Source organism: Meriones unguiculatus, chromosome 11 (genome assembly GCF_030254825.1).
Source record: "Meriones unguiculatus strain TT.TT164.6M chromosome 11, Bangor_MerUng_6.1, whole genome shotgun sequence".
Classification (NCBI taxonomy): Eukaryota; Metazoa; Chordata; class Mammalia; order Rodentia; family Muridae; genus Meriones; species Meriones unguiculatus.
The window spans coordinates 2582501-2603991 of NC_083359.1; the positions used below are offsets into that span (position 1 = coordinate 2582501).

General features: G+C 55.1%; 1 protein-coding gene across 1 annotated transcript in view; it reads left to right on the top strand.

Annotated features, from left to right (window-relative positions):
- Dnah2 (dynein axonemal heavy chain 2) overlaps positions 1 to 21491 on the top strand; it is a 110009-nt gene that overhangs the window by 23871 nt on the left and 64647 nt on the right. Inside the window, exons 5-15 of the mRNA XM_060365002.1 lie at positions 1 to 193; positions 2651 to 2761; positions 2844 to 3082; positions 3963 to 4154; positions 4770 to 4927; positions 5263 to 5350; positions 5643 to 5848; positions 6146 to 6275; positions 6499 to 6681; positions 7910 to 8124; positions 20344 to 20490. The exon at positions 1 to 193 is cut by the window's left edge and continues 36 nt beyond it. Of these exons, the coding sequence (XP_060220985.1) occupies positions 1 to 193; positions 2651 to 2761; positions 2844 to 3082; positions 3963 to 4154; positions 4770 to 4927; positions 5263 to 5350; positions 5643 to 5848; positions 6146 to 6275; positions 6499 to 6681; positions 7910 to 8124; positions 20344 to 20490 (1862 nt within the window). The remainder of the gene's footprint in view (positions 194 to 2650; positions 2762 to 2843; positions 3083 to 3962; positions 4155 to 4769; positions 4928 to 5262; positions 5351 to 5642; positions 5849 to 6145; positions 6276 to 6498; positions 6682 to 7909; positions 8125 to 20343; positions 20491 to 21491) is intronic.

Here is a 21491-nt window from a genome sequence, read left to right on the forward strand (position 1 = left end):
CCGGTCCCCATCACCCCGGACAACTTTGCGGCCACCGTGCAGTTTGGGACCGTGCGTGGCGCCTACATCCCAGCCTTGCTTCGCCTGCTCACGGGTGTCTACGTCCCTCAGATTTTTGTGAATACCACTTGGCCTGAAAGCATCCGAAATCATTTCGTGTCACATCTGCACAGGTTTCTGGCCTGTCTGACAGGTGAGCAAGAGGCTGGGGGTGGGGGCGCGGCGCCCAGCTCCTCCATGCTGGCTTGTGCGGCAGCTGGCCAGCTCACCTCATCGGCGTTAGCCCCCGACGCCGTGGAGCCAAGGTCTCACAGTGCACACACCCTGCCACTGTTCCGCACCATCAACTCTGTTGTTAATATTCATATTCGAATCGATATCAAAAGGATTTATTTTCAGCACCGAGTGCCAAACCCAGGGCTTCAAGTGTACCCGCTAAATGCTTCGTTTGTTTTGTTCTAGTTTTCTTGCTGTTTTGTTTTTTGAGACAGGGTTTCTCTGTGTAGCCCTTGGCTGTCCTGGACTCACTTTTTAGATCAGGCTGGCCTCGAACTCACAGAGATGCGCCTGCTTCTGCCTCCCGAGTGCTGGGATTACAGGCGTGCGCCCAGTTGTGCTGAGTGGCTGTTGTATCATAAAGTTATACTCCCAGGCTTAATGGACTCTTTGGAATGAGGTCTCACCGTGCACCCTGCCCACACGTGTGTGCTACGGAAGTCTTGACCACGTGGGCCCACAGAGCACAAGCATGCCACTTCTGTGTGACCTGGGCGGGGAGCATGGCTCAGAGCTGCCTAGCCTGCGCAATGCCTGCGCTGGAGCCCCAGCGTCCTGTAGACGGGGCTGCTGCGGGTCTGTGATCTCAGCACTCAGGAGGTTGGAGGGAGGAGGGTCAGACATCCAAAGTCACTCTCAGCTACACAGTGCGTCTGAGACTAGCTGGAGAGACGAGAGCCCTCTCTCAGCAGAGTGGGCCAGGCGTGGCGGCAGGTGTCTGGAATTCTAGCTCTCAGGAAGCAGAGGTCCGAGGGTCCGAAATTCAAGGCGATCTTGGACTACACGGGACCCTTTCTCAAAACCAAACAAATCGGAGGCAGCGGGGTTTCGAGTGTAAGGCCAGCGTGGGGTATAGAGACCCTGTCTTAAGGAACAGAACAAGGAAGCTGGGTACAGTGGCGTGCGCCTTTAATCCCAGCACTCTAGAGGAGAGGCAGGTGGATCTCTGTGAGTTCGAAGCCAGTCTGGCCTACAAATGGAGTCCAGGACAGCCAGGGCTACACAGAGAAACCCTGTCTTGAAAAACAAAAACAACCAACCAAACAAAAGCATCAGAGCCGAGACGAGGCTGGAGAGGCGCTCAGTGGCGAAGAACGCTTGCTGATCCTGCAGAGGACCCAGGCTGAGGCACAGCGCCCGTGCGGCACGGTGAGTCAGGGTTTCGGACACCCTGCTCTACCTCCATGGGCACCAGGCACGTTCATGGCACACATACATGCCTGCAGGCCAAATGTCCACACACATAAAATAAGTCTAAAAAGTATTAGAAACAAAACAAGCCATTTCTACCCAGGTCTGCTCTTGTGTTTGGGGGTGTCGTGTAAAATACCGTCTCCATTCCTCTTCATGTGTCATACTGTAAAGCATTTCCTACAAATAAGACCTCGTCAGAGGGCCCAGTGTGGCGGTGTGGGCCTTTAATCCCAGCCCCCTGGAGGCTAGAGACATGCAGATTTCTGTCTCCCTCTCAGTTTCAGTTAGGTTCAAACACAACAGAACAACAAAAAGCAAACACCAGCAAGGGGAAGGCCTTCCTGCTTACCCCTGAAGAGTAAAGACGAGTCACTAACAGGTGCTGGGAGCCAGGCGTCCGCCTGGCATGCCCCGGTCGCAGGGCTGACCCCGTTGTGTTTGGCACAGCCGTGGTCAATGCTGAACATGGTATCATTGCAAAAATTTGCTTTTTAATTTAGATTCGCTTTTGTAATGTAGAACTTGTTCAGACCTGCTCAGACCCAGAGCTGGAGATTGCTAAAGCGTGCAGGTGGCAGAAGGAGAAATGCAGGCAACAGGAGGGGGCGTTGGGGATACGGCGCAGACAGTGAGATGATTTTATGGTAATTTCCTAACAGACCTCCTGGAGCTCTGCCCCCTGGCTCCTGCTGTTTCTGCTCTGCAGCCTGAAGAAGGCTGAGTCATAGTTACTCCGTCTGTTCTCCCAGAGCTGCCTTTGGTGTCTGTGAGGGGCTGGTTCTCGGGCTCCCCTCAGAGCGAGCCCCTCAGGGGACGGCGCGGTTAGCGCACAGGTCGTCCCCGTAACCTCGCTGTGCGCCCCAGACCCTCTCCACCTTCCCTAGCGCCTAACACGGCCTTTCATTTAGGGGCGAAGCAAAAGAACGCAACGGGACAGATGTGGTTTGTGAGGAGTCTGGGGGGGCAGGTCGGACCCCCCAGCGGGTGAAGGTTCAGTAAGAGCGACAATCCCAGTTCCATCTTCCGCGGGTTGAGGGGCCTTCGGAGCTGCCCTGCCTCCCGCACCGCGCCGTGCGCCCCCCTGGCGGAGCCTCGGGCCCTGGAGCGGCGATGCCCGTGGCCGCAGAGTTGGCCGCGCTCCCCTCGGCCCGGCCAGTCACGGCTCCCGCTCCTTCCTCAGACACGCGGTATAAACTGGAGGGCCACACTGTCCTGTACATCCCGGCAGAGGCCATGGACATGAACCCTGAGGTGGTGGTAAAGGACAAAGAGCTGGTCCAGCGGCTGGAGAGTGAGTGGCCGGCGCCGGGCGGGGTGGGCACGAGGGCACAACTGGGGAGAGGAAGGAAGCATGAGCCCCCCCTCCACCACAGCCTCCATGATCCACTGGACCCGGCAGATCAAGGAGGTGCTGAGCACCCAGGAGTCTGTGGAGATGGGGGAGAACCTCGGGCCCCTGGAGGAGATCGAGTTCTGGCACAACCGCTGCACGGACCTGTCGGGCATCAGCAAGCAGCTGGTGAAGCAGGGCGTGAAGCACATCGAGACCATCCTGCAGCTGGCCAAGTCGTCCTACCTGTCGCCCTTCGTGAAGCTGGCTCAGCAGATCCAGGTGCGGCCCTGGAGCAAGCGCGGGGGCTTGTGGGCTGGCCCGGGGCGGTGAGAAGAGGGGGCAGGAAGCGCACGGACCACCCGGCGCTGGGCAAAGGTCCCCGGGGAGCTGGCGCTTGGGTAGGAGTCACCGGGTTAGTCAGCTAGGGGCCCGGCACAGCCGAGAACACAGGACTCAGGGTGGCCCCCGCGGCCTGCGGAGTCGGTCGGGACACACCCTCAGCCCGGGACACCAATGCCCTGCCCAGCTGCCGGGCCGGTCCCCCGGAGGGAGGCACCCGCGTGAAGGCCTCTTCCCAGGGGAGCTTCAGCCAGACACTGAGGGAACTGCGCTGTGAGAGGCTTGACCCTGGCCGAGAAGAGGACAGGAAGGCCCGGGCGACCTTAGGGAGTGGGCGGGGAGCGGGCGCCCAGGCCGTCAGCTCTGAGCGAGCGTTTCGTGGAGTCCTTAGTTCAGCCGGAGCAGACACCAGACCGGGGCTGATTGCCAGCCTGAGGCTGCCATAGTGGAGCCCCGAAGGCCGGGGCTGTTGCTCAGGTGGCAGTGCTAGCCCAGCCAGCGTGAACCCCGGGAGTTCCCGCACCGAGAGGCCGACCGGTGTCTATCTCCTCTGCTGGACCAGACCAGCAGACAGACTGGACGCGGTTTCCAGCTGTGACCTTGCACTGTGGGGGGAGGCCAGCAGGTGACAGCCTCTCCTCCCCCAGTGCTGCCATTACCACAGGCCGCTGTGCCCAGCTCTGACGTGGCCGCTGGGGATCTGAACTCGGGTCCTCACGCCTGCACAGCAGCAGGCGCTTTAGCGACTGAGCTGCGTCTCCAGCCCGTCGGTCTGTTCTCCCATGTGGATAATGACACTCCTGCTCCCCCTCACTGCCAGGACGGCTCCCGCCAAGCCCAGTCCAACCTGACGTTCCTGTCCATCCTGAGGGAGCCCTACCAGGAGCTGGCCTTCATGAGGCCACGGGACATCGCCGACAAGCTCCCCAAGCTCATCAGCCTCATCCGCATCATCTGGGTCAACTCCCCGCACTACAACACTCGGGAAAGGCTGACCTCCCTGTTCCGGAAGGTGTGTGGTACGAGGCGCAGGGGTGAGGCGGGGTGGGGTGAGGTGAGGTGGAGTGGTGTGGGGTGGGGTGGGGTGAAGTGGGGTGGAGTGAGGTGGAGTGGGGTGGGGTGGGGTGGGGTGGGGTAGGGGGAGGTGGGGAGGTGAAGTTTGGTGAGGTGGGGCCGGGTGGCCGGGCGGGCAGGGCTCAGGTTCCCTGGCCGCCGTGCCTCAGGCTGACGGTCTTTAGAGCCGGGCCTAGCAAGTAGCCCGAGCAGGACTCGGGGCTTTGAGAGGAGCCTTGGGAAGGAGACGAGGAGACACTTCAGAGAGGGTGGACCCGTCTTCTCCTTTCTCGAGGTGGAGCCTGCAGCGGGTTGTGGGAGGGTTGATTGGGGAAGGACGGCCCCCGTCACCTGGCCCCCGTCACCCGGAATGATCAACACAGAGCTTGTGCGGAGAGGGGTCGCTGAACCCGGAACAGGGCCACTGCAGAGCTGGCCAAGGGCAGAGGGCAGGCCGTGCTGGGCATGCTGGGCATGCGCCTGGATGGAGATGGGCCTCAGGAGCTGGGAGTCCCCGGGGCTTAGGAAGGGGGTGTGGGGAGAGGCTGGGCTGAGGCCTCGGGTCCCTCCGCAGATGAGCAACGAGATCATTCGCCTGTGCTGTCACTCCATCTCCCTGGACCGGATCTTCGAGGGCTACGTCATTTCCAGCAAGGAGGACCTGCAAGGCTGCATCTTCTGCTGCCAGGCTTGGAAGGAGCACTACCTGCGTGCCGTGCAGATCCACACGCAGTACGGGGCCCTGGCCGCGCGCCGCCCACTCCCGTGACCTCCCCTCGTGTGGATCATGGTTTTTAGACCTAGGCGTCTCTACCACCCCTCCCCACCAGGTTCTGTTTGGATGGAGATGGCCTCAATCCTAGCCCCAAGGTCTCCTTATGGCCACTTCCTGACAGCCCGAGCGGCCCTTCCCTCCCTGACGGCACAGCCTGGAAGGCCACCTTCCAGAGCGTGAGCCTGTCTCCCGGGGCCTGTCCCCCTCCAGGCCCTCTCCAAGCGCAGGCTCACAGCGTCAGCCTTGCCTGGGCTCCTGCTCTCCACTCAGGCCCTCTTCTCCCTCCACGCAGGTTCTCCAACCGGGGCTGGGTTCTGGACCAGACCAGCATATTCGCTCAGGTAGACGCCTTCGTGCAGCGCTGCAAAGACCTCATCGAGGTAGGAAGAGTGCCAGGGCGGACACTGAGCCAGGCAGGGGCGAAGGCTCCGCTGAAGAGCCTCACCCTGGAGCCTGGCGCTTGACTCTTCCCGCGAGATTGCGTGTCTTCCTCCCACCTTTTACTTGGCTTTTGCCTGTACTTCATTCTGCAGCCCAAATGCACCCCAGTGTCCCCTCCGTCTCGATTCCCCCCCATCCCCCAGTTCATAGCCATTTGAAGGTAAATCCAAGAACCCAGGAGGCCTGGGTTCGGGAGAGAGAGCTGGGCCTTTCACAGCCCTCTCTTTTCAGGTATGCGACTGTCAGTACCACTTTGCCCGTTGGGAAAACGGCAACCAGGGGCCCCTTCCCTGCTTCTTCGGTGCCCAGGGGCCACAGATCACACGGAACTTGCTGGAGATTGAGGACATCTTTCATAAGAACCTGCAGACGCTTCGAGCAGTCCGCGGGGGCATCCTGGACGTGAAGAACACCTCTTGGCATGAAGACTACAATAGGTGAGGGCCTCAAGGGCTGAGGCTCGCCGGCCGGCCCAGGCTGTGGGTGCCAGGGGCAGGAGGACTGCAAGCTGAAGGCGGGGTGGGGGAGTGCTGGGCAGGGTAGGTTCCAGAGTGGATCTTCAGGATACTGAACAGGTGCCCTGAGCCTCCTCACTGGAGGGTGCCAAGGACTTGTGAACCAGTTTCAGGTGTGCAGCCCTGGCCACGCGGCGAGCTGATGCACAGGACACTCGGGCCGTAGCTGGCAGGCGGGCTTGGGCACCCACGCGTGTCTCTGCCTCTCTGACCTTGCAGGTTCCGTGCTGGGATCAAGGACCTGGAGGTGATGACCCAGAATCTGATCACCTCGGCCTTCGAGCTAGTTCGGGACGTGGAGCACGGAGTGCTGCTTTTGGACACGTTTCACAGGCTGGCTTCCCGGGAGGTGCGGCCCCCACCCCGCGGGCACGCTCTCTTCCGTAGTTCTTTGACTCCCGGACCCTGTCCTTCCTGCGCGGGACCCCTCTTCCTTCAGTTCCATCTTTCCGCTCCCCTGGCTCCCACCTCTGGAGAGTGTTTCTGCCGCTGGGCGTGGGAGTTAGGACACACTCCTGGGGTGCGAGGCCGAGGGAAGGCAGCTCCACGGAGCTCGCCGCCTTGTTCCCTAGGCCATCATGCGGACCTACGAGAAGAAGGCTGTGGACCTCTACATGCTGTTCAACAGCGAGCTGGCCCTGGTGAACCGCGAGCTCAACAAGAAGTGGCCCTACCTGGAGCCCTACATGGGCCAGTTCTCCGGGCAGGCGCACTGGATGCGGATCCTGCGGAGGCGCATCGACAGAGTCATGAACGTGAGCGGGGCCGGGAGGGGCGGGGCCGAGTCCCGACAGGCCCGGGTTTGTGGAGGGCCGGGTGGTCGATGGAACAGAGGTCGTGCTAGCTTCTTCTATGAAGGTGGGGAGGGCTCGGGGTCGGGGAAGGGTTGTGCCTGGTGAGCCGGAGCCCGGCCAGCAAAATCCTGCTCTCTGGGTCCCCTCTCCTTCCTTCCCTCTTCCTTCCTTCCTTCCTTCCTTCCTTCCTTCCTTCCTTCCTCCCCCTTCTTTCCTTCCCCTTCCTTCCTTCCTTCCTTTCTTCCTTCCTTCCTTCCTTCCTTCCCTCTTCCTTCCTTCTTTCCTTCCTTCCTTCCCTCTTCCTTCCTTCTTCCTTCCTCTCTCTTTCTCTCTCTCTCTTTTTCCTTCTTTCCTTCTTTCTTTTTTTGGACAGGGGTTTCTCTGTGTAACGCTGGCTGTCCTAGAACTCACTCTGTAGACCAGGCTGGCCTTGAACTCAGAGATCCACCTGCCTCTGCCTCCTGAGTGCTGGTATCAAAGGCCTGTGCCGCCATCCCTCGGCCTGGTGGGTGGATTTAAACAATTTTTGTGGTAGGCATAGTGGAGTATACTTGCAGTCCTAGCACTTGGGCAGCTGTGAGGCCAGCCATGAGGCCAGGCCAGACTAACCTAGCAGGACAGTGAGATCCTGCACCCTCCTATGTGAAAACAAGCTCCTGACCCCCCACCCCCACCCAAAAAAAAAGAAAAGAGAAATAAATCGGGTACACTGGTTCACATCTGTGACCCCAGCACTCGGGGAGGCAGAGGCAGGCGGCTCTCTGTGAGTTCGAGGCCAGCCTGGTCTACAGAGTTCAGGACAGCCAGGGCTACCAGAGAAACCCTGTCTCGGAAAACTCAAACACAAAAACCAAACTTTGGGGGGAAAGGTATGGTGAAAGGCGAGTGAGCTGGCACCCACAATCCCTGCTTTATTCTGAGAGAGAGAGAGTAAGGGCGGCTGGGGTCCAGCGGGCTGAGGCGAGCCTGGGACGCCCTGAGCACGAGCCCGAGGGTCTGAGAGCCACCTGTCCTGCCAGCTGTTCCCTGAGTCTCCTCGGTGTCGAGGCTTTTCTGTTTGGCCCTGTCCTCCCCCTAGCTCATGAGCTGCACTCTCCTTCCAGGGCCCGAGGGGTGGCTGTGTGCCTGTGAGTGTGCACGCGTGTAGCAGGTCTGTATAATGGGGCTTCCCGTCTGTTCCTGCCCTCAGTGCCTTTCGGGAGCCCATTTCCTGCCCCATATTGGGACGGGAGAGGAGAGTATACACACCTACCAGCAGATGGTCCAAACCATTGACGAGCTGATCCGAAAGACCTTCCAGGAGTGGACGGCAACGCTGGACAAGGACTGCATCAAACGGCTGGACACGCCACTGTTGCGAGTTAGCTCGGAGAAAGCAGGCATGCTGGACGTGAACTTTGACAAGTACGGCACCCTCCCGCGCCTTCCCTGTCCTGGGCCATCTCCTCTCTTCCCCTCCCTGGCGCCTCCCCTGTCCTGGGCCATCTCCTCTCTTCCCCTCCCTGGCGCCTCCCCTGTCCTGGGCCATCTCCTCTCTTCCCCTCCCTGGCGCCTCCCCCTGTCCTGGGCCCTCTCCTCTCTCCCCCTCTCGCGCCTCCCCCTGTCCTGGGCCCTTCTCCTCTCTCTCCCAAGAACTTCACTCTCATCTGGGGTCCCCTTCCCCGCCCCTATCTCTCCTGCTGTCTGGTCTTCACTGGGTAGCTCAGGCTAGCTTTGAACTTGTGATCCTTTGGCCTCAGTATGGTGCTGGCATTACAGCTGTGCTCACAACCCTTAGCTGCTATCCCTCCCCCATCCCACACAGGTGCCTACAGCATCAGAGATCCACCTGCCTCTGCCTCCCTGAGTGCTGGGACTCTAGGCGTGCACCACCGCGCCGGGCTAGCTATCACTTCTTCATTTTAGTTTTACCTAAGTTGGGGCTGAGGTCTTAGGTTCAATCCTCAGTACTGAAAAAAAAAAAAAAAATTAGTTTACAGCTTATTTAAAGACAACAGACAATCGAGGCTTTAACAGTTCACCCGTGCGCTCAAGGCGTCTTGTCACTGTTCTTCCACTAGATGGCGCTGACAGTCCAGCTGAGCCACCGGAGCCCTGCTCCGTAGTCTGGGCTCTCCGGAGACTCTGCGCACTCTCTCCCACAGCTTTAAAATGATGACATCTTCATGTCACTTCAAAAAGTTCATTAAGAATATACAGGGAAAGCTGAGCATGGTGGCGCCCACTCAGCGAGGCAGGAGCAGGCAGACTGCCTGTGAGTTCAAGGCCAGCCTGAGCTACAAAACGAGTTCCAGGACAGCCAGGGCTACACAGAGAATCCCTGTCTTGAGACCACCCCCACCCCCTAAAAAAAGAATATACAGTGAGTTCCAGGTGTGATGGCCCACTCTTAGAATCACAGTACAGGAAACGGAGGCAGGAGTTTCGTGTTGAAGGCTAGCCCGGCTGCACTCAAAAAACCAAACCAAAACAATAAACCAAAACAGAACCCCCGAACCAGACAAACAGTGAGTGAGCCCTGTGTATGCGCTAGGAGTTGAGGCAGGCAGGGGGTCGCCCCGTCCTCAAGGGGCTGAGCTGCCATTCTCCCAGCCACAGAAAGGAAGAAGGGGCTGAGGCAGCTGGCCTCAGGGACTGTCAGAGGAGGCAGATTTCTGGTTGGGCTCTCTCCTGCCCCGTGCTGAGAGCCCGTTCCTGAGCGCAGATGCTATTGTTCTGGTGTTGGCTTTAGCTCCCAACATCTGTATTTGTCGGATGAAGGTGCAGAAGGGAGATGGGGGTCTGGGGACAAACAGGACCATGCCTGTCCTGAACAGTTGAGCAGGGAGGGGTGACACAGGGAGAGCTGGAGGGGCATGGAGGGGCATGGGGCACGGGTGGGGCGTAGAGGGCACACAGATGGGCAGCATTGAGGAAGTGCAGAAGCGCCGTCGGATCAGGTGTGTCCTCCGTGCTGGGAGGGTCTCGCCTTTCGACCGTTGGCACGAGGTAGGCTCAGAAACAGCCATAAAATTGCCTCTCAGGGCCAGAAAGATGACTCGACAGAGGACCCAGTGTTGGTTCCCCGCGCCGCATGGTAGCTCACGAACATCTGGAACTCTGGCTCTTCGGGCTACGGTCTCTGTTGACACTGGGCAGTGCCGTGACGCACAGACGTACATGCGGACAGAACACTCACGCACACATAAGAAACCTCCCTCCCAAGGTGCTGTCTGCTCCAGTCCCAGCACTGGGAGGCAGAAGTAGGTGTTTCTCTCTGAGTTCCAGGTCAGTGTGGTCTACACAGGGAGTTCTGGGCTGGGCTGGTCATATAGCAAGGCTCTGTCTCAAAAACAAGCACACAACCCCCAAACTTCAAGTTTTAAATTGCCTTTAATTGATTTGAGATTCTGAAGAAGGAACACTGGGGCACAGTTAGTGTAACTGGTTACATACGTACCATATAAGCAGATTTACAACTAATTCCATATTTATACAGACAGTGTAATTGGTTATAACATTTGCAGGACATAATAGGGCTGAAGACAGGGTTTCTCTGGGTAGCCCTGGCTGTCCTTGAACTCACTTTGTAGACCAGGCTGGCCTCAAACTCACAGAGCTCCACCTGCCTCTGCCTCCCGAGTGCTGGGATTACAGCACCACCAGCGCCCAGCCTAGGGTTTAATCTTAAAATATATTCTGTTTAATGGGCTATCCCCAAACGTGCTATGCTAGAGTCTCCCGAATGCATAGCCTCGGGCTAATATGGCTGAGCTCACTTGGTCACTATTTGTCCTCTTCTGTAAACTATGGGAGGGTAGGGCCAGGGAGGTGTCCCCAAAGCCGGAAATGCTTGCTGCCAATGATGCCCACAGCTCCTTCCTTGAACTCAGGCGGTGGGAGGAGAGAGCCGCCTCCCACAGGTTATCCTCTACACACAAAACACACACACAAGAAAGAAAGAAGTCTGAAAAATTACACTCACAATGCCACCAAAACTTTAAAAAAAAGGACAAACCCGGATGTGCACGCCTGTAATCCCAGCACTCTGGGAGGCAGAGGCAGCTGATCTCTGTGAGTTCAAGGCCAGCCTGGTCTACAAAGCGAGTCCAGGACACCCAAGGCTACACAGAGAAACCCTGTCTCGAAAAACCAAAAAGGAAAAAAGGGTCATATTCCATACAGTCCACCAAAAAATTTTCCTTTCTTAAGTTGTTCGCGTCAGGGAGTCAGTCTCAGGCTGAGTCAGTGTTTCTCTCTCTGGTGCTCTGCTCTCTGGAAGGTGGAATGAGATGCCGGAGTCACCTGCCTCGATGGACAGGGTGTCGCCCACTGTGTGGAGGTCAGAGGACAGCTTGTGGGAGTTGGTGCTCTCCTCTCCCTGGGTCCCAGGGCTCCAGTAGTTTTTAGGCCTGGAGTAAGGGCTCTTACAGCTGAGCCATCTCCCCGACCCCGCCTGAAACACCCTTTGCAGTCTCTTTATATTAGTGTTTCGATAAAGAGCCTTGGGACATTATGGCCTTGCTTTACCTGAGACCCAGACAACAGCTAAGCACTTCTTCCAAGCAGAAGGCTCCCATGTCTGTCTCTGGCGGTTGTTTTCCAGAGAAACGTAAGGTGCCTGAGAATACAGCTTGTGATTTCAGAATAAAACTGCCTCCACTCAGAGAGTGATAGATAAAAGAGAGAAACCGGTAGAGACGGGACTGGAGGCAGGGTCGGCTCCCACACTCTCGGGCTCTCGAGGTGTGGATAACTTATCAGCTCACCGGTCCTGGTGAGCTCTGGCTCCAAACGTGAAATAAACAGACTTTTGAACTGTCCTGACCATTAGTCCGGAGCCTGCCAGCACCTGATAGCGTTTATGCTGCCCTGCTAGGGAAGTTCCCACTTTAACTCACAAATATGTTATGGCCTGACCAGCTTTGCGGAGCGTGCTCGGTGCCGGTCCCCTGTGCCCTGGCTGAGCCTGCGTCCTCACCCTGTGCCCTGGCTGAGCGTTCCCAGACCCGGGCCCACTGGTGCCCGCTGGCTGCTCTGGTCCTAGTGTCCCCTCCCCCACTCTCACTGCCTGGTCACCCTGGGCTGTGAGGCTGCCCTGAGCTGGCTTCACCCTGCCACATCCATTGCACGGTTGGAGATACGTTATAAAAAAAAAAAAAATTTAAAGTAATCTCCAAAATGGATTTTGAAATAATTTATGTTTGTCAATAAAATTTGTGCTCCAGAAATTTGTTGACAAAATTCTGTCAAGGCTGAACATCAATTTTAAAAACTTTTTTTTAAAAAAACTATGCTCCTTAGAACAACGTCAGGAGCTACTGTCCGAATTCATCCTGCTGACTGACAAAACTTGTTAACTTTTGAAAATCCTGTGGAGATGAGAAAAAGGCAGAGTGTTTTGGTGTGCTGCTGGCCGGTGTATTTCCCCACTGAGCTTGTCCTGGTGATTATGAACAGAAACAAATCCAGTCACTTCCAGAGAGTATATCCTGACTTCCAGAAATGTCCCTTGGACACGTGTTCAAGCCTTCCGCCCTCCCGTATGGCTGCAGCAGTTGTGGTGAGCCTGATCTGCCCACCAGGCCACTCCAAGCGGGCGCAGGGCTCTCCCTGCGCGGGCGCCCGGGAAGCCTGTTTTGCCCTGAGCTTTCACTGCGGCAGAATGCTGTTCTTACCCCGCTGATCCCTTACTGTGCCCATTTCCTCTTCTTTCTTTAGAAACACCCTCTCTTTAGCCTAACCTGGCCCCCAACTTGGTGGCAATCCTCCTGCCTCAGCCTCCTCAGTGTTGGGATTGCAGTCATGTGCCCCCAGACCCGGCTGCGCTGAATTCTTAAACTCAACTTCTCGTAGGTCTGGACTTAACAAGAAAAAAATAGCATTCATGGCTTAATAGCATCCCAGGTAGTGGGCATCCCTGAGGCGCTGAAACCATGGCGCCTGGCACAGGGCTGGAGGCGGTAGCTCTTCCTGTGCTCCCCTGGTATTTTGGAATTAATAATTAATATTTATTTTTATTAGCATACTGCTCACTGTCGTTAATTCCTACAAACCAACTAATAAAATCCCTCCAAATAATATTTTTCCTCCCCACCTGACGTGCTGTCTGTGTCACAGGCTCAGAGTTCCTCAGGCTTCGTCCGTCAATGCGTCCTTTCAGGGTCCATTTCAGAAGAGTCCCATGGAATGTCCCCGAACCTCTTTCTCATTCGTTTGTTTGGAAATTTAAGTGTTCTACCACTGACTACAATCTTGGCCCTCTTATAATTCATATTTAATTATCTGTCTTACTGATTTCTTTTTATCGGCTGAGGGATTTTTCCCCGACTTCCTGTTGGTTGGTCTATGCTTTGTTTTGGTAAAGCGCATCTTTTGGTGGCGTTCACAAACAGTGCACGGGAGCTAAGCTCCCAGTTCTCGCGTGATGGGCAACAGCCGTGTTCTGCCTTCACATTTGTACCTTTGCCTGGGGTTATAGTTCTAGGCCGAAACCAATTTCCCCTGATTTCGGCCTTATCTTTGACTTCACAGACAGTCATTAAGCGTCTGGTGACCCGCCGCTTATTTGTATTTCAGAGAGGCTTATTCATTTTGAAGAAATGTTAACAGCTTCATAAATGATGCCTGTGTTAGTGAAGAGTTTTCATGTTTAAAAGACAAAACCAGAAACAAAACAGCATCTCATTGTCCTCGGTCTCCTAAACCATCTATTGCAAGTAAATGAGCACTGGGAATACGTTTAGTCTTTAAAGTATTCTCCTGTTAAGGTGAAACTGGAATTCTCTGGAAAGTTCAAGATGTGATATCAGCTGGGTGAGGTGGCGCACACCTGTGATCCCAGTGCTCAGGAGGCAGAGGCAGGGGGATCTCTGTGAGTTCAAGGCCAGCCTGCTCTACAAAGTGAGCTCAGGACAGCCAGGGCTACACAGAGAAATCTTGTCTCAAAAAAACCAAAAAGAAAAAAAAGGTGACATCTTTTATATTGTTCAAAAAAGTGATGTGTGGGTATAGATGTGTGTGTGTAATGTATGTGTGTGTGAGTGTGTATAATTCGAGTGTGTATCACGTCTGAGGCAGCACCTCGTGTGTGCACAGGGAGGCCTTGGATCTGCTGCATACTGGGGATGACCTTAATGTCCTGGGCCCCGGCCTGTCCCTCACGAGTGCTAGGGTTAGAAGTGTTTGCCAGGCTGCTTGATTTTTGTCCTTTGCATTTAATCTGTTTGAATTTACTCTAATGTATAGAAAAAGTTACAGATTCTGCTTTGCTTTGTATATTCTTAAATAGACTGAAAACCAGTTGACATAATCGTGTTAACTATTTATTTTTCCACACCGCTGGAGATGAGCCCTAGGGCTGTGTATAAGCGGGGCAAGCTGCCACTAGCCCTACCCCAGCCGTTTACTGACCTGCTTTCTTTATAATGATAATAAAAAATCTCTCAGCAATTCTATTTTAGGATTCACTCTTCTGGCGAATTCATGCAAGAACCAAACTGTTTTAATTATTGTCTTCATTACTCTCTCTCTCTTTTTAATTTTTCTAGCTATTTTTGATACATATTTCTCATAAATTTTTTTAAACAATTTGTTTAGTTCCCAAAATATTCACATTCCTATTTTTATTAGAATATGGGTTGGGTTAAATTTATAGGTTAAGTTTAGAAGAATGAAAATCTTTATGATTTTGAGTATTTCTGTCTAAAAATAACACTCTCCTTTTAATTTGTAGCTTGCTTTTTGCTCACAAGTCATTTTCCAGTACACATAAATAATTTCTGATATCTCATTTTAATTGCCATTGCTCTTTTCCTACATGACAATGTTTATCTGATAACAATTTTTATGATAAAGAATTTTAGGTTTTTCCTCCAAAACTGAAATGGATAACAGATACCTTATTAAATTAATAAGCCATATGCTTGGAGTAAAGTTATCTAAAAATCCATCTTCAATAATTACAGCCTTACTTAATTTCAGTGTATAAGAGCCAGACATCCAGATGTCTACTAATTATTTTATTTATATTAAAACTCAGTTTTCAGCTGGGCATGATAGGGCACAGCTCTAATCCCAGCCCTTGGAAGGTGGAAGCAGGAGGATCAAGAGTTCAAGGTCACTCTTGTCTACATAGTGAGTTCAAAGCCAGCTGTGCTTCATGGGACACCGTGTAAAAAAAAAAAATCACAAAAACAAAACCAATGTTTCCAGTTAAAAACACTGCACAAGCCATACTGACCGCTTAGAAACAATACCCCAACATTTTCCGTGGGTCACAGCCAACGCTTCTTGGGGTGAAGAACATCTCCATTTGAAAAAGGAGAGGACCCTCTGAGGCGGCCTCTGTCTAGATGGTCAGTCAGGGGCAGGCGTGATAAATGTGTGTGTGTGTGCCAAAGGGTAGCCCTGTTTCAGAAATAATTCAGAGCAAATACATCCACCTCACTGCTGTCCTGGTCATTTGACTTGAATGACCATGTCTTCCAGTGCATTCAGCTGACTTTCACACTGATAAGGTTCCTCTCTCTCTCTCCCTTTCTCGCTCTCTCTTTCTCGCTTTCTCTTTCAGATTTATTCCTTCATTATGTATACAGCGTATGTATACATACACTGCATGCCAGCAGAGGGCACCAGATCTCACTATAGATGGTGGGGAACCACCAAGTGGGTGCTGGGAATTGAACTCAGAACCTCTGGAAGAACAGACAGTGCTCTTAACCTCCAGCAGCCTCTTCCCCCCCGCCCTTTTTTTTTGTTTTTGTTTTTTTTCACAACAGGGTTTCTCTGTGTAGCCCTGGCTGTCCTGGAACTCACTCTGTTGACCAGGCTGGCCTGAAACTCATAGAGCTCCATCTGCCTCTGCCTCCCGAGTGCTGAGATTAAAGGTGTGCACCCGCACCTGTCTTAAGTTATTGTGTGTGTATAAGTGTTTGTATGTAATGCTTGAAGTTAGGAGATATGAGATCCCCTGGAACTGTAGGTATGGAGGGTTGTGAGCTGCCATGTGGGTGCTTGGAATTGAACCTGGGTCCTCTGCAAAGACAGCGAGTCATCTCTTCTGCCCTAAAAATATTTTTATTATAAAATAGATCATCCACACAGAGACAGGCTCAAAATGTGAATGTTCAGTTTAACAAATAGCTGCAGGAAGCACCTTCCCGCTCTACTGCGTCTCAGTGCGGAGAGGGCATCTTAGGCCACTCAGGAAGGGCTGGGGAGGAGGCAGAAGTCAGGTGTTTGTCTAGGAAGCTTTCTGAGCTGAGCATGCTGTCCTGTGCCTTTCATGCCAGCACTTAGGGGGCGGAGGCAGGCTTATATCTGTGAGATCAAGGCCAGGCTGTCTTCATGGTGAGCGCCAGGACAGCCAGAGCTACACAGCAAGAGCTTGTCTTAAAACAAAAGGAACTGATTTTGTTGGCCGGTCCAGAAAAGTCAGGACGTGTAGCTGTGTGAAGTCACACACAGTGACAGCTGTGGCTCCGTCCTTTAGATGAAGTGTGTCTTCCTAGTGTTAGGCAAATTCCCCTTGCCATTCGGCATGGTGTTGGCGTTACACAGTCCTTGGACAGAACTGGATTTCTGAGTTTTGCTTCATAAAAACGAAGCTGGCGGTGTTTGAGGCGCTGGAAAGCGAGGCTGCGGGCAGGCACGCACGTGGTCTTTGGTCCATGTGTAGATGTGGGCCGTGCTTTTCCCCGTGGGCTGTCCTGTGTGATGCGTCTGTGTACTGGGGCGGTCCTCTTCCTTGGAGGCCGATCTGTGCTGGGCAGAAGCCCTGAGTTTGAGTGACGACGCCTCGGGTCTGTGGGACAGCTGGGTAGTCTGGCGCTTAGCTGGTGGCTCTGGGGACTGGTCAGCTTCTTTCAGAGGCAGCTGAGGCCATGGGAGTGGGGTAGACACCGAAAGGAAGAGCCTTCAGGAGCATTGAAGGGGGCTGCAGAGGAGCGGAGTCTTGCTTGCTTGTTTGTTCTGAGACAGGGTTTCCCTGCGAGCATTGGCTGTCCTGGACTTGCTTTGTAGGCCAGGCTGCCCTCTAATTCCTATACATCCCCCTGCCTCTGCCTCCTGGAGTGCTGGGATCACAGCTGTGGGCCACCACGCCCAGCTGGCAGCAGGTTCTTTACTGTGCTCTAGTGAAATGATTCCCAAGACGCTAGAGGACAATTCCAGCTTTACAGAGGACCCAAGGGAGAGCGTGGGGAAGCATGGGTCCAAGGAGAGCAAAACATGTGATAATAAAACCTACAGAGGGGCTGGAGAAAGGGTCCCGTGGTTCAGAGCGTGGGCTGTTCTTCGGAAGGACCTGGGTTCAGTTCCCGGCACTCATGTCTCACAACTGTAATTGTAGGGATCCCACGCCCTCTTCTGGCCTCCAGATGTGGTATGTAGACACACACGCAGGCAGCTGTCCATTTTCCAAAAGCCAACGCAGAGGTCAGGGAGATGAGACCCAGGAGCCACGGGTCTCTGTGGATGTAGCTGTGGGCAATCTTGGTGAATCATCTGAGAGGAGGGCTGAGTCCTGGGAGGAGAGAGGGGAAGCTGGGAGTGGAGGGCCTGCCCTTGGGACTAGAAGACGGAGAAGAAGCAGAGCAAAGGGGCCCTTCCAGAACACTTTCTGAAGAGGGCAGTACCTGTAGGAGAGGGAAGGCTGTTTCCATTATGTTATTTTTTTAAAAGACAGTGTTCTGCCTGCATGCACACCTGCTCACCAGCAGAGGGCACCAGATCTCACTATAGATGGTTATATAGATGAGCCACCATGTGGGTGCTGGGAATTGAACTCGGGACCTCTGGAAGAGCAGCCACTGCTCTCAACCTCTGAGCCGTCCCTCCAGCCCAACATTACTCTTTTGAGATTATAGAGTTTCGGCCACATTCCAGCGGTAGGGAGCTAACGCGTGGAGGAAGTGTGGCCACAGCAGAGCTGGAGGGCGGGGCTCCTGATGGGGACAGGGTTTCAGGACGGAGCCCCTCGGAGCGTTCGTGCGGAAAGAGGGGCACTCGGAGGCCATGACCGCGAAGCTGGCCTCATGGTCAGCAGGTCCGCTCACAACAGGGAGCAGGGGCCGCGCTCACCCGACGGGCTTTCTGTAGGCGTGCACTTTGCTCAGTGATGGCGTCGCTTGCTGTATCGAAGCTTCTTATCTTAATGGGGTCCCAGTTATCAACTGTTGATCTTAAAGCCTTCAGTCCTGCTGCCCTGTTCAGAAAGGCTCAAGCCTATTCTGCCCACTTTGTGTTCTGTCAGCGTCAGGGTGTCTGGCCTTGCGCCGAGGGCTGTGACCTGTTTGGAGTTGAGTCTTGCGCAGGACAATAGATACGGATCTGTTTTCATTCTTGGAGCAGCTGTCCACTTTGACTTGGACCATTTGTTGAGGATGCTATCTGTTCTCCGGGGTGTGTGTGTGTTTGCTTATCAAAAACCAGCTGTCGGTCAGACACGGTGGCTCACTCCTTTAATCCCAGCACTCAGGAGTTCAAGGCCAGCCTGGTCTACAGAGTGAGTTCTAGGACAGTCAGGGCTACACAGAGAAGCCCTGTCTCCAACAAACAAACAAGAAAACAAACTAGTTGTCTGTAGGGATCATGTTATTTGTAGCTGTTCGGTTTTACCCCGTTGGTCAGTGTGTCTGTTTTCATGCCGGTACCTCAGTGGTCCCTGTCACTCTCTCTGTGTTCCAGCTGTGCTGTCGGTGAAGAGAGTAAGGGAGTGACTGGGAAAGACAGCTGCAGCCTGGACAGCTGAGCTGGGCCGCAGGGGAGGATTAGAGTGAGGGCTGGACTAACCTGAGATTCTTATCGCGTCGCTCAGCTGGCCTCACATGACTTAGCCTGAAGGAGAGCTAATAGATCTCACCTACCCCCCACTCTACCCCATCCCCAACCCAGAACTCGTGTTCGGAATGCTGGGATTCCCGTCTCGCACTAACGTGGCTGGCTTCAGCTGGAGTTTCCGTGAGATATTGACACTAAAGGACAAAAGGCTGAGGGTTGGTAAAAGAGTTAAGATGAGGAGCCGGTAATCCCAGCACTCAGGGAGCCGGAGGCAGATCTGATTGCTGTGAGTTCCAAGCCAGCCTGGTCTACAGGGCGAGTCCAGGATGGCCAGAGCTACACAGAGAAACCTGTCTTGAAAAATCAAAAAGAAAGAAAGAAAGCAAAGCTAAGGGCTGGGCCTGGAGACCGTGCGCTCAGCACACTTGCTTCCATTCCCACACAGACTAGAGACAAACACAAAATGTGGAGTAAAGGACAGCGGCCTGTGGAGGAGTGAACACACGGGGAAGTGAATACCGAGGCCGTAAGGCTTTTGTGAGGTCAGAGAGCAGGTGGCGGGGTAAGCTTGCAGCAGGGGTAGAGGGGGCTGGGTGTGGTGGGATGCTCTTGGATCCCAGAATTCCTGGGTGTGTCAGGGGCATGACGGTGGCTTGGCAAGGAGAGCTCCTCGGATTGGAGGCGATGGGATTGTGCTGCCCAAGGCAGATGTCACTAGTAAATGAAATTAATTTTTATGCTCACCACAGCATTCTCTCCAGCAGACAATCAACACAGCATTGACTGTGGGGCATTTTCTGCTTTCTCCATAGAAGCACGCTCTCTCTCTCTCTTTAACCTCCTTTTCCTGTCTTCTGGGAGGTTTCAGTCAATTTTACCTTATTTGGAGTTTTGAATATTTCTGTTGTCATTTTGAACTTTGGGGGGAGAAGCCCAGACAAGAAATGAGAACAAAGGGTGGTGCTCCCGATAGACCCAGGAAACACAACTGTCTCTGAGTAGCTCAGAGGCAAGAGAGGCCCCGAGAGGAGGACGGGGTCGTGTGGAGAGGCCCCAAGAGGAGGACGGGGGCCGTGAGGCACCAGGGGCTCCCACAGCTGAACATGTGGTGTGCGTCTGTAATCTCAGCCCTCGGGAGGTGGAGGCAGGCTAGCAGCAGTTCAAGCTCATCCTCGGCGAGTTCAAGGCCAGCCTGGGTAGCATGAGATTCTCTCAGAATACCAGAGCAAGCAAACAAGAGTCCTAGCGTGCCAGGAAAGGAGACCAGAAAAGCCCCTCTCCTCACAGCTAGGAGAGGAAACCGACCGGGCCCTGGGCAGGGCTGGGTGGGGTCCGCCAACCGGCGGCGTGGCTGTCTTCCTTCTCAGGCCTTCCCTCCCGACCGCTCAGGGGCCGCAGAAGAGCCCTCCAAAGGCGGGCGGCCCTTTCTTGGCGTGTTGCCGCCCTGGCACACCTAACACTCGGAGCTCGGTCTCCTCAGGGAGCGAGAAGCCTTCGCCCTGAGCTTGGGAACGCTGTGTCTCCCCCTGGCTCTGGGGACAGCAGTTCCTTCCCAGCCTGGGGTCCCCCGTCAGGGCGGCCTCCCCCATCCCCGCGCCCTCAGCCCCTGCTCTGCAGCCGGAGGACTCGGGAAGCTGCTTCGTGAATTTCCTCCTGTTGGGGTCTGTTTCAGCGCCTGCCCTAGGGGCGTCCTTGGGGCTGCAGTCCGGGGCTCTCGGGGCGCCCGGTGGTTCCGGGCTGTGGCCGCTGGCGCCTGGCCAGGCCGTGGGCCTGCCGCGGCCACCGGGGAAGGCCTGCTCTGTGCCTGCCAAACATCCCCTTGGCACCCCACTCCCGAGTGCTCAGCGCCGCCGTCTCTCTCAGGTCGCTCCTGATTCTCTTCGTGGAGATCGACTACTGGGAGCGGCTGCTGTTCGAGACGCCCCACTATGTGATGACCGTGGCCGAGCGCGCCGAGGACCTGCGCATCCTCCGAGAGAACCTGCTGCTGGTCGCCCGGGACTACAACAGGTGGGGCGCCCTCCGCGGCCGCAGTCAGGCCTGTCCCCTCCGGCGACGGGCGGCTCAGAAAGAACCGAATTCACAGTGGCACAGGCAGGCCTGCCATCCTAGCGCTCTCGGGGAGGCAGAGGCAGGCCTACCTCTGTGAGTTCGAGGCCAGCCTGGTCTACGAAGGGAGTCAGGACAGCCAGGACTACAGAGAAACCCTGTCTGGGGGACGGGACGGGACGGGGGAGAGAAAGAAAGAACCGAATCCATCACTCACATTCTGGAAGCCTGGGAAGTTCAAGACCAAGGTAGGCATACCGGAGTCAGGTGATGCCGTCTGGTTTCTAAGCGCTACCTGTCGGTGTCTTCCGTGCTCGAGTGATGCGGAGCTGTCCTAGGCCTCTCACTCAAGGCGCCAGTCCCATCCACGACAGCTTCACGCGCCATGTTCTAGCCAGCTCCACAAGACACAGTGTTACAGGCCTTCCTCGCCTCGGGGACGGGCGGGGCGGGACCCAGGCTTGGTGTGGAGGTCAGGGAAGGCTGCGTGCCGGGTGGTACCCTTGGCGTCAGCGGGAGGCATGCTTCACACCTGCCTTTCTCTCTCTTGTGCTCTTTCGTGTGGGTCCTTTCTCCGGGCACCACGCACAGGCCCGGTCCCTAAGGAGGGCCAGAACATGTCAGAGCTCCTGGGAGCACAGACGGCCGTGAGAGGCCGTGCCAGGGCCGGGAGCTGAACCAGGGTCCCAAGCAAAGCAAGCGCTCTTAACCGCTGACCCATCCCTCCAGCACCGGCGTGCACGGGGGGCTCAGAGGACATCCTGCAGAAGTCAGTTCTCCCCTTCCGCCATGGAAGGGTCCCAGGAATTGAACTCAGGTCATCAGACTTCATGGCAAGTGCCTGTAACACTGACCCACTCCCCGGCCCGGCCGGCACGCTCCAGCTAACACTCGCATTATCGTGGTTTCTTCAGGGAGCGGGAGCCCAGGCTAGCGTTGCGAGCCCGGAGACTGCCAAGTTT